Consider the following 12,676-nt stretch of genomic DNA (forward strand, 5'->3'; position numbering starts at 1 on the left):
GACTGTTGCGCAACTGACCCAGACCAATGGGACTTTCTTATTGAAAGACTTTCAACATAGAAGTTGTTGTGGAAGCACATGACTTCATTTAACCAATGTGTTTTGATTTTTATGCTAGGATCTGCAAAAACAACGTATGACCACAGGAGTACACTCACGTTTTCAGGTGATGGGTCTCTACACCACAAATTCCTGGATTCACATGTCAAATTCAGTCACGTAGAGAACACTGGAAACAATCCAGCCTCAAAAGGTTTTCTAACATTCGATGCGTCGAGTGCCTGGGGACCACAGATATCTGCTTCAGTCCATTTCGACTCAAAAAAGAAACAGCATCGGTATGTCAAAGAAGTCACGATCGATGGGCAGTTCAGAGCCTCTTCGTTCTACGCTAAAGGCGCATATGGCCTGTCTTATCAGAGGGATCCCACCACTGGCCAGCTACGTGGAGAATCCAACCTGAGGTTTAACTCCTCCTACCTCCAGGGCACCAACCAGATAACAGGAAGATATGAAGATGGAACAGTCTCTATGACCTCCACCTTGGATCTGCAAGGTGGCCTCATGAAAAATACCGCTTCCCTGAAATATGAGAACTATGAGCTGACTCTGAAATCTGACACCAATGGGAAGTACGAGGACTTTGCCACTTCGAACAAGATGGATCTGACCTTCTCTAAGCAAAGTGCATTGCTACGTTCTGAGTACCAGGCTGATTACAAGTCACTGAAGTTCTTCACCCTGCTTTCTGGATCACTGAACTCCCATGGTCTTGAGTTAAATGCTGACATCTTGGGCACTGACAGAGTTAATAGTGGTGCTCACAAGGCAACACTAAGGATTGTCCAAGATGGAATGTCTACCAGTGCAATGACCAACTTGAAGTACAGTCCCCTAGTGCTGGAGAATGAACTCAATGCCGCGCTTGGCCTCTCGGGGGCATCCCTGAAATTAACAACAAGTGGCCGCTTCCGGGACCACCATGCAAAATTCAGTCTAGATGGAAGAGCTACCCTCACAGAGGTGTCACTGGGGAGTGCGTATCAGGCCATGATTCTGGGGGTCGACAGCAAAAACATTTTCAACTTCAGAATCAACCAGGAAGGACTCAAGCTTTCAAATGACATGATGGGCTCATACGCTGAAATGAAACTTGACCACACAAACAATCTGAACATTGCAGGGTCAGCACTGGACTTCTCTTCCAAACTTGACAACGTTTATAGCTCTGACAAGTTTTATAAGCAAAATTTTAATCTACAGTTACAGCCCTATTCCCTGGTAACTACTTTCAACAATGACTTGAAATTCAGTGCTCTGGATATGACCCACAACGGAAAATTACGGCTTGAACCTCTGAAGCTGAATGTAGGTGGGACCATAAAAGGAGCCTACCAGAATAATGAGCTAAAACACATCTACACTCTTTCTTATGCTGACTTATCAGCAAGTTATAAAGCAGACACTGTAGCTAAGGTGCAGGGGACAGAGTTCAGCCATCGGCTCAGCACTAACATCGCTGGGCTTGCTTCAACCGTTGACATCAGTACCAGCTACAATTCGGACTCCCTGCGTTTCAACAATGTTTTCCACTCCGCAGCGGCCCCATTTACAGTGACCGTCGACACGCATACAAATGGCAATGGGAAACTGGCTCTCTGGGGAGCACACACTGGGCAGCTGTATAGCAAATTCCTGTTGAAAGCGGAACCTCTGGCCTTTACTTTCTCTCATGATTACAGAGGATCCACAAGTCACCATCTCGTGTCCAGGAGGAGCATCAGTACTGCTCTTGATCATAAGATGAGTGCCCTGCTCACTCTGGCCGAGCAGACAGGCACCTGGAAACTCAAGACCCAGTGGAACCAAAACGAATACAGCCAGGACCTCAGTGCTTACAACACTAAAGACAAAGTTGGCGTTGAGCTCAGTGGACGAGCGCTGGCTGACCTCACTGTGCTGGACTCCCCTATTACAGTGCCACTTTTACTCAGCGAGCCCGTCAGTGTCATTGACGCTTTAGAGCTGAGGGACGCTGTTGACCAGCCCCAAGAATTCACTCTTGTTGCTTCTGTAAAATATGATAAGAACCAAGATGTTCACACCATCAACCTCCCATTCTTTAAGATCCTGCCAGAATGTTTTGAGAAGACTCGACAGGTAGTCATAGGTGCACTGGAAGCTATGCAGAAAGAACTGAAACACATCAATGTTGATGAACGCGTGAGGAAACACATAGCAGCCTTGGACAGACTCCCAGAGCAAGTTAATGATTATCTGAATGCATTCGACTGGGAGAAACAAGTTTTGAGAGCCAAGGAGAAACTAACTGCTTTCACAGAAAATTATAGAATTACAGAAAATGATCTGCAGATCGCATTAGACAATGCCAAAATCAACCTTAATGGAAAACTATCTCAGCTACAAACATATGTGATACAATTTGATCAGTATATTAAAGATAATTATGATTTACATGATTTTAAGGCAGCTATTGCTAAGATTATTGATCGAATCATTGAAAAATGGAAAACTCTTGATGAACATTATCATATCCGTGTAACTGTACTAAAAAAAATCCATGATCTGTGTCTTTTTATTGAAACTATTGATTTTAACAAAATTGGAAGTAGTACTGCATCTTGGATTCAAAATGTGGATTCTAGGTATCAAATCAGAATCCAGATACGAGAAAAATTGCAGCAGCTCAATGCACAGATTCAGAATGTAGACATCCAGCACCTTGCTGAAAAGGTCAAACAACAGGTTGAAGCTATTGATGTCAGAGTGCTTTTAGATCAGTTGAGAACTACAATCTCATTTCAAAGAATAAAGGAAATTATTGAGCATGTCAAATACTGTGTTACAAATCTTTTTGAAGATTCTGAAGTAATTGAGGGAATCAATGCTTTCAGAGTCACGGTCCATAAGTTCACTGAGACGTATAAAATAGACCACCACATCCAGGTTTTAATGGATAAATCAGTGCAGTGGGCCCACGAATATCAGCTGCAGGAGACTGTTCAGAAGCTAAGCAGTGTCCTACAACAAGTCAAGATGGCAGATCTTGTTGAGGAACTGATTGGGTTTACCGACCATGCTCTCAAGCAGCTTGACGCATTGTCTTTTAAACAATTCATTGAAGAAATAAACAGATTCCTTGACATGCTGGTAAAGAAATTAAGGTCATTTGACTACCACCAGTTTGTAGATGAAACCAATAACAGAATTCGTGAGGTGACTCAGAGAATCAACGGTGAAATTCAGGCTCTGGGACTTCCACAGAAAGCTAAAGCACTAAAACTGTTTACAGAGGATGTCAAGGCCACAGTCTCAATCCATCTGGAAAACCTAAAGGCCACCAAAATAACCTTATTCTTTGATTGGTTACAGGAGGTTTCTGTAGTTCACATGAAAGCCAAATTCCAAGAGACCCTGGAAGATATACGAGACCGAGTGTATCAAATGGATATGCAGCAGGAAGCCCAGCGATACCTGTTCCTAGTTGGCCAGGTTTACAGCACACTCGTCACCTACATTTCTGATTGGTGGACTCTTGCTGCCAAGAACCTTACTGACTTCGCAGAACAGTATCGTCTCCAAGACTGGGCCAAAAACCTGAAAACACTAGTAGAACAAGGGTTCACTGTTCCCCAAATCCAGACCACCTTCGGGACCATACCTGCCTTTGAAGTCAGTCTCCGTGCCCTTCAGGAGGCTACATATCAGACACCTGGCTTCACTGTCCCCCTGACAGATCTGAAGATTCCATCCGTTCAGATCAACTTCAAAAAGTTGAAAGATATAAAAATCCCATCCAGGTTCTCCACACCAGAATTTACTGTTCTCGGTACCTTCCGCATCCCTTCCTTTACAGTTGACTTGGTAGAAATAAAGACAAAGATCATCAGAACCATTGACCAGATGCTGAACAGTGAGCTGCGGTGGCCGGTCCCGGAAGTGTACCTGAGGGATCTGAGCGGGGTGGACACGGTTCTTGCCGGAATCCCCCTGCCAGACTTCCATTTACCAGAAATCACAATTCCAGAATTTGTCATCCCGCATCTGAATGTTACAGATTTTCAAGTGTCTGACCTTCACATACCGGAATTCCAGCTTCCCCACATCTCACACACAACTGAAGTACCTACTTTTGGCAAGCTGCATGGCATTCTGAAAATCCAATCTCCCCTTCTCACATTAGATGCAAATGCTGACATTCAGAATGTAACTGCTTCAGCGAACCAGGCAGGGATTGAGGCTTCTGTCACTGCCAAAGGAGAGTCCAAATTAGAAGTTCTCAATTTTGATTTTCAAGCAAATGCCCAACTTTCAGACCCTAAGATCAATCCGCTGGTTCTGAAGGAATCTATGAGGTTCTCCAGCAAGTACCTGAAAACAGAGCATGAGAGTGAAGTGCTGTTTGTTGGAAATGCTATTGAGGGAAAATCAAACACAATGGCAGGTTTACACACAGAAAAAAATACACTGGAGCTTAGTAACGGTGTGCTCGTCAAGATAAATCATCAGCTTACCCTGGACAGCAACACAAAGTACTTCCACAGATTGAACATCCCCAAACTGGACCTCTCCAGCCAGGCTGACCTGCGCAGTGAAGTCAAGACCCTGTTGGAAGCTGGACACCTAGCATGGACTTCTTCTGGAAGAGGGTCCTGGAAATTGGCCTGCCACAGATTCTCAGACGAGGGAACGCATGAATCCCAAAGTAACTTTACTGTGGAAGGACCCATCACGTCCTTTGGATTGTCTAATAAGATCAATAGCAAACACCTAAGAGTAAGCCAAAATATAGTTTATGAATCTCGCTTCCTCAACTTTTCTAAATTTGAAATCCAGTCACAAGCCGAATGCCAGTACTTGGGCCGCAGTGTTCTAACTGCTAAAGGCATGGTACTGCTTAGAGAAGGGACGGCAGAGGTAACTGGCAACCATGATGCGCGTTTAAATGGAAAGGTTACTGGAACTTTGAAAAATTCTGTTTTCTTTTCAGCACAGCCACGTGCGCTTACCGCATCCACAAACAATGAAGGGAACCTGAGAGTTAGTTTTCCATTAAAATTGACAGGGAAGATAGACTTTCTGAATAATTATGCACTGTTTCTGAGTCCTAGTGCCCAGCAAGCGAGTTGGCAAGCAAGTGCCAGGTTCAATCAGTATAAGTACAATCAAAATTTCTCTGCTGGAAACAATGAGAAAAGCATTGAGGCCCACATAGGGATAAATGGAGAAGCCAACCTGGATTTTTTAAACATTCCTTTAACAATCCCCGAAATGACTCTACCTTATACAAAGCTCACAACGCCCCAGGTGAAAGATGTCTCCTTATGGGAAAAGACAGGCTTGAAGGAATTCTTGAAAACAACAAAGCAATCGTTCGATTTAAGTGTAAAGGCTCAGTATAAGAAAAACAAAGACAAGCATTCCATCCCAGTTCCTCTGGATGTGTTTTATGCATTTATCAATCGTAACATCAATTCCTTCAACAGGCATTTTGAGACAGTCAGAAACAAGGCATCAGATTTGTTTATCAAATCCTACAATGAAGCAAAAGTTACATTTGATAAGTACAAGGTTGAAAAATCCCTCAACCAGCAACCCAGGATCTATAAAATTCCTGGATACACTATTCCAGTTACCAACATTGAAGTGTCTCCATTCACAGTGAAGATGCTGACATTCGGATATGTGATCCCCAAAGAGATCAGCACCCCCAGCATCACCATCCCGGGTTCTGGCGTCTATGTGCCCTCATACACATTAGCCCTGCCATTCCTAGAGCTTCCAACCCTTCAGGTCCCTAGGAATCTTCTTGAGCTTTCTCTTCCAGAGTTCAAAGTACTGAATACCACAAACAAAATTTTAATTCCAGCCATGGGCAATATTACCTATGACTTTTCCTTTAAATCGAGTGTCATCACACTGAATACCAATGTTGGTCTTTATAACCAATCAGATATTGTGGCTCATTTTCTCACTTCCTCTTCTTCTGTCACTGATGCACTGCAGTACAAATTAGAGGGCACCTCAAGTCTGACGAGGAAAAGAGGGTTGAAGTTAGCCACAGCTTTGTCTCTGAGTAACAGACTCGTGGAGGGCACTCATGACAGTACTGTTAGCTTCACCAAGAAAAACATGGATGCATCCATGACAACAACTGCAAGAGTCCAAATTCCACTTTTGAGAATGAATTTCAAGCAAGAACTTAATGGAAATACCAAGTCAAAACCTACTGTCTCTTCATCCATTGAATTAAAGTATGATTTCAGTTGGCCCCATGTGTACACTACTGCTACGGGGGCGTTTGACCACAAGCTCAGCTTAGAATGTCTCACCTCTTACTTTTCCATTGAGTCATCTACCAGAGGAGGTGTCAAGGCTTTTATCCTTTCAAAGGAATATTCAGGAACTCTTGCCAGTGAGGCCAGCACTTACTTGAATCCCAAGGGTACTCGATCTTCTGTGAAGCTGCTAGGAGCTTCCAAAGTAGATGGTATCTGGAACCTTGAAGTAAAAGAAAACGTTGCTGGAGAAACCACTCTCCAACGCATATATGCCATCTGGGAACAAACTACGAAAAACCATTTACAGCTAGGGGGCCTCTTTTTAACATCTGGAGAGCATACAAGCAAAGCCACCCTGGAACTTTCCCTATGGGAAGTATCAGCCCTTGTTCAGGTCCATGCACGTCAGCCCAGTTCCCTCCTTAATATCAGTTACCTTGGCCAGGAAGTGTCCCTGAATGCTAACACCGAGAACCAGAAAATCAGCTGGAAAAGTCAGGTCCAGGTTCATTCGGGGTCTCTCCAGAACAACATACAGCTTTCCAATGACCAAGATGAGGCACGCCTTGACATGGCAGGCTCCTTAGAAGGGTACCTGTGGTTCCTCAAAGATGCTGTCCTACCCGTTTATGACAAGAGCTTATGGGACCTCCTAAAGCTGGATGTAACCACCAACAATGATAGGAAACAGTATCTCCGTGCTTCAACTGCCCTCGTATATACCAAAAACCCCAATGGCTATCCTGTTTCTATCCCCGTGCGAGAATTGGCTGATAAATTCATTATTCCCGGACTGAAACTAAATAACCTAACTTCCGTTCGCATCACACCGACATTCCACATCCCCTTTACAGATCTTCAGGTTCCATCCTACATACTTGACTTCAGTGAAATAAAAATCTACAAGAAGCTAAGTACTTTGCCATTTGCCCTCAACATACCAACACTACCCAAAGTGAAATTCCCCAAAGTTGATGTGTTAACACAATATTCTAAACCAGAAGTCTCCTCAGTTCCCTTTTTTGAGGTCACTGTACCTGCATCTCAGTTAACCGTGTCCCACTTCACCCTTCCACAAAGTATTTCGGTTGGCAGTGCTGTTCTGGATCTAAATGTGGTGGCCAGCCACATTGCAGACTTCGAGTTGCCAACCACCACTGTGCCTGAGCAGACGATTAAGATTCCTTCCATGAAGTTCTCTGTGCCTGCTGGCATTTTCATTCCTTCCTTTGGAACACTGACTGCACATTTTGAGGTGGCCTCTCCCTTGTATAATGCCACTTGGAGGGCTGGTTTGAAAAATAAAGAAGATCGCGTTGAAACATTCCTGGATTCCACATGCAGGTCCACCATTCAGTTCCTGGAATATGACCTAAACGGTAAGGAAATGTCCCGCCTCCCCTACGTGCTTTATTTCTTTAGTGCGAGTGGTGAATAAATAATTACGTATTTAGATATGACTCGAAGCAAAATTGCTCTCTATAGCAAAATTGAAAAGAGGCGGGAAGGAGACACATGTATACCCCACCTGTGAAAACCATCCCGTTGAAAACCTACTGACATTGCAGAAGAATAGGTTCAGAGAAAATAGGACTGAAAAGGTCTCCTGGTTTTTTAAATGAGGACCGCATGTTTCAAACATATAAGACAGTTAAGATAGAATTCTCTGTTTTCAGAGTGAAAATGTTTATATCCTACAGTTACTAATCTAATGAGATATAAAATCTTTCCCATACAGTTGTGGGAACACACAAAATTGAAGGTGGCATGTTAGTTTGTAAAACTAACAGACCATTTGCACACCATGACTTCAGTGCAGAGTATAAAGAAGATGGCAGATATCAAAGACCTGGGTACGGAACTTCTATTTTCATCTCTTTTCCAGTCATTGTGATGTTTGCCAGCTCCACATCCCTTTCGTGACAGCCCGTCTGCTTTCTTTTGCTTTCAGGTACTGGAATGGAAAGATCGACCTTAACATCACCAGCCCGACATTAACTGATGTCCGTCTGTGCTACCCAGAAGGGGAGAACCACCTCTCCTTCTCAGTAGCCTCCCCAGCCATAGGCACTGTGGTCATCGACGTGAAAGTTAACAACTTATTGAGATGGAACCTCTACTACCGCCCTCAGGTGAGTCCCATCTAGTGGGTGACACACCCCAAGAGCAAACAGAGAATATGGGCAGGTAATACAAAGTATTACCTAGGCGCTTTCCCAAACTAGGTGAAACACAAGCAATGAGCAGGTTGAACTTCTCTTCTGAGGAGCTCTTCTCCAGAAAGTATTAGGAGTCTTTTATTGACTGTATTAGATGCACACATGACCTCATATTACCACTATTATTTTATTACATTTGGGCAGTTCTAGAACGATGAGAGTTTCGCCTCCTCACCTAAATCATGGAGAAACTCTGCCATATGCTGAGTACATTTTTCAGACTGGGGCTTCTGGAGTATTTGAGGCTTCAAGATTCTTCCCCACAGTAGGATTGTTAGATATGCCAGGTTTCTCTCACGTACTTTACAAGCTCTGCCAGGGCCCGATCAAAGATGCCATTAGTAGAGGAGAGGAAATCATCAGGTTCTATCACTGAAGTTTATCACAGGCTCAGAGGACGGACGGACCCTGCTATTGGTCTTCTAGGTCTCTGCTCAATGGGCCCTGGACTTTTTTCTTTTTTGTTACTTCTCCTTTCTCTGAACTGGTCTTTCCCTGTTTTGTTTCTCCCCGTTCTCTTCCTCCTCCTCCCCTTCTCATCTTCAGGCCTAGAAAGGCCTGAATGTTAAATGTTACTGTGTAAATGCCTTACATAATTTTGTCCTTTCTGGGGCGTGTGTTAAAGAGGAATTAACAAGAGTGTATTTGTTTAACCGTAAGACAAACACATGAACTGACATATGAAAGATAAATCCCCATCGGAATATGAAAGATCCTCTGATCTTTACTTTTAACTGCTAATGAAGTTTTAGTGTAGTATATTATGTAATCAAGATAATTGAAAACATGTTCTTTTCATCCTTTTTTTTTGCTGGTTTTAGTCCTCTCCAGATAAAACACTCAACATAGTCAAAATTGAGATGAGGATCCCGGAATTGGATGCAGTTCAGATTAAAGCTAACTGGGGAGAAGCTGTGTCTGAATTGCTAAGCTCTCTCAAAGACAATATGCCCAAGGCCATGGGGGCCTCTTATGACTACGTCAGCACGTACCACCAGGAGTACATGGGACTCGATCTGAGAGATGCTTCTTTAAAACTGAGAAGAGGTTTGCAGAACAGCGCTGAGCAGGTGTATCAACGGGCCGTGAGGCAGGTTGATGAGGTGGACATGGGGCTCCGAAAGATAGCCAGAGGCACCACTAGAAGCTACCAGCAGTGGAAGGACAAGGCCAAGAGTCTGTACCAGGAACTATTGGCTCAGGAGGACCACAGTGGTTTCCAGAGACTCCAGAAGAAGGTGTTTGACGGCTTAATAGGAGTTACTCGGGAATACAATGTGACAGTCAACCGTGTGATTGACTCGTTCATTGATTTCCTGAAGTCCACCAGATTCCAGCTCCCAGGAAGAGCCGGGAACTACACTGAAGACGAACTCTACACTATGGTCCTGAAGAAAGTAGGTAAGCTACTGTCCCAGGTACATTCAAAGATCCATAGTGGGTTAGAAATACTGTTTTCCTATTTCCAAGACCTGATGGAGAAATCTGAATTAATCAAGGACCTAAAGAATAAATTTCCCTTTGATTCAGTGTACGATCAACTAATAGGTATAGGCTCAGAGTATGGAAAACTGTTGAAATCTTTTTCACAAGAGGTCCAAAAGGCACTTAGTGACCTCCAGTCCGTCAAGACTACAGAGATGCTAAGTGATCTTAAGAGGTTTCTACAAAGCATTTCCCAAGAGATAGAAGAAGACCTTAAACGCTTAAAGGAGAAGAAATTTACTGATCTCATTAATGATATCCAACACGACATCAGCACAACCTTCGACATATTCATTTCATTTGTTTTTAGACTCCTGAAAGAAAACCTAGGTCGTAACTTTGGTGAGTTTAATGAACTTGTTCAAAACAAACTTCAGGAAGCTTCTCAAGTGTTACAGCAGCTCCATCAGTATGTGCAGGCTCCTCGCAAAGAATATTTTGATCCAAGTATGGTTGGCTGGACAGTGAAATATTATGAACTTGAAGAAAAGATCATCAACCTGATCAAGAACCTCGTAGATGTCCTTAAGGACTTCCATTCCAAATACACTGTCAGCGCTGCTGGCTTTGCTTCCCAACTCTCAAGTCAGGTTGAGCAACTGGTGCAGAAAGATTTCCAGGAATATCTGAGCATCCTTGCCGATGCCGATGGAAAAGGGAAAGAGAAGATTGCAGAGCTTTCTACCAGTGCTCAGGAAATAATTAAAAGCTGGGCTGTTGCAGTGAAGGAAATCATTTCTGATTACCACCGGCAGTTCACATATAAACTACAGGATTTCGCAGACCAACTCTCCGATTACTATGAAAAATTCATTGCTGAGTCCAAAAGATTGATTGACCTGTCCATTCAAAAATACCACATGTTTCTGAGCTATATCATGGAGTTACTGAAAGAGCTACAATTGGCCACAGCCAATGGCATGGGCGCCTACATAAAGGTTGCTCCAGGAGAGTTTACTATCACCGTCTAATTTTTTATAGCAGTTCTCACTTATTCTTCTGCTCCAATTAAACTTCCACATAGTAGGGAAAAAATTCAAACTGTATGTATTAATATAATCATCCACCAAGCCAGCCCTGTAGCAGGTAGCTTACTACAAGCAGAAACACATATGCACTGGACCTGCATCGAAGCCGGCATCAGATCTCTGAAGGTCTCTGAACTCTGGGAAATGACATTTTTTGCAAGTTAAAGAAAACCAGGATCTGAGTTATTTTGCTAAACTGTGGGAGAGCGAGAACAAATAAATAAATTCTTTATTGTGTATCATACCACTCAATGTGACTCATTCATATTGAAAGATAGAGAAATGAGGTTATTTATTCAAATGTCTAGCATTTCAAAACCTCTAGAACACACACCGTTTTGAGTGATAGGGGAAAAGGAGAATTTAGGGAGGGAAATACTTTGCCGCCTTGAAGAAAGTAACTGATCTCAGAGACTGTATTTGCCAAGTGAGAATGCAAAACTATCTGCAAAGCCTTTCACATAATCTGACCCACAGGAGCACCTCATTATGTGCCACACAATCTTCCTCACCAACCAGTCTGCTTCTGCCAGGCAAGGCTCTCTCTCTGCTAGGCTCTGAGATAAACCATCAGGCCCTTTATTTGACTCGTCTGCCAGCAGTGGCAAAGGAATGGCTAAGAAAGAAGTCCTAACCGCAAGGGCTTCATGGCAGTAGTGATCCCAGAAGGCTCCCTGCAGCTCGGCCAGGACCCATTCGTGGCAGAGGAAGTAAGGGTAGGAGAGGAGACTTGGGACATGGGTTCCTAAACATTTCTGGGACCAAGCAAACATTAATGCTCTTGAATTTCTTTATTTCTCCAAACTTAATATCCAGTAATCCTAAGTGTAATCAAAACCCAACCGTTTCCCCTACTACATCCACACACCTCAAACTCTGATTTTAAACACTGGCAACATCCAGTCAGAGCATCCAGGGTGAGCTCTGGTGAGGGAAGGCTGCAGAGAAGCTGTGCCGCCCAGCTGTGTCTAATGTCCTTGGGAGGGTCAGCGATAACTTGCATTTCAGTGGCACTGGAGGACAAAGGAAGGGCGTGACCTTCGGGGAATAGGAAACTGGAGACCACCCCAAGTCCTACATGAGACCTGTTTGGAAAAGGCCCTTTTTATCCCCAGATACCTTCAAGCTGCAGCATTCTTTCATAAAGACTTCAAATTCCCTTGGTAAAGGCCACTCTTAAAATGCACAAGCATTACCTGGAAAAGAAAACACATTAGCCTCTTCGTACCTTAGCAGGATTCTTCTGTCTAGAACTGAGGAGCCAGAAAGAGTCATAGGGAGGTGGAATATATATGGATCTGGTACTCAAGGAAAGTCTTTTGGCTACTGAATCAATGGATGGATGGATGGATGGATGGATGGATGAGTGGATGGGTAGATGGATGGACAGATAGTTGAGTGAATGAATGAGAGGGTAGAGGAGGGGTCAGTTCCAAGCGCGGGATGAGGCGAGAAATTAGGCCCAGGTCCCGCAGCAGCACGTGAGCGGTTCCAGGCATAATTCTATGAGACTTTCCCTGACGAGCTGTGAGCAGCAAGGATCTACTGAGTGTTCAAACTGAAAGGAGGCCTGGGATTATGGCTTAATTTGGAGGGAAAGGACGAGTCCATGCTTCCTGGTGCTCACGTGGCCATATCTGGG

General features: G+C 43.7%; 1 protein-coding gene across 1 annotated transcript in view; it reads left to right on the plus strand.

Annotated features, from left to right (window-relative positions):
• APOB (apolipoprotein B) overlaps positions 1 to 11,233 on the plus strand; it is a 39,994-nt gene extending 28,761 nt beyond the window's left edge. Inside the window, exons 26-29 of the mRNA XM_059079137.2 lie at positions 119 to 7,681; positions 8,041 to 8,155; positions 8,254 to 8,434; positions 9,343 to 11,233. Coding sequence (XP_058935120.1) covers positions 119 to 7,681; positions 8,041 to 8,155; positions 8,254 to 8,434; positions 9,343 to 10,977 — 9,494 coding nt within the window. The 3' untranslated portion in view covers positions 10,978 to 11,233. The remainder of the gene's footprint in view (positions 1 to 118; positions 7,682 to 8,040; positions 8,156 to 8,253; positions 8,435 to 9,342) is intronic.
• The last annotated feature ends 1,443 nt before the right edge of the window (positions 11,234 to 12,676 follow it).

Source organism: Kogia breviceps, chromosome 11, assembly GCF_026419965.1.
Source record: "Kogia breviceps isolate mKogBre1 chromosome 11, mKogBre1 haplotype 1, whole genome shotgun sequence".
NCBI lineage: Eukaryota > Metazoa > Chordata > Mammalia > Artiodactyla > Physeteridae > Kogia > Kogia breviceps.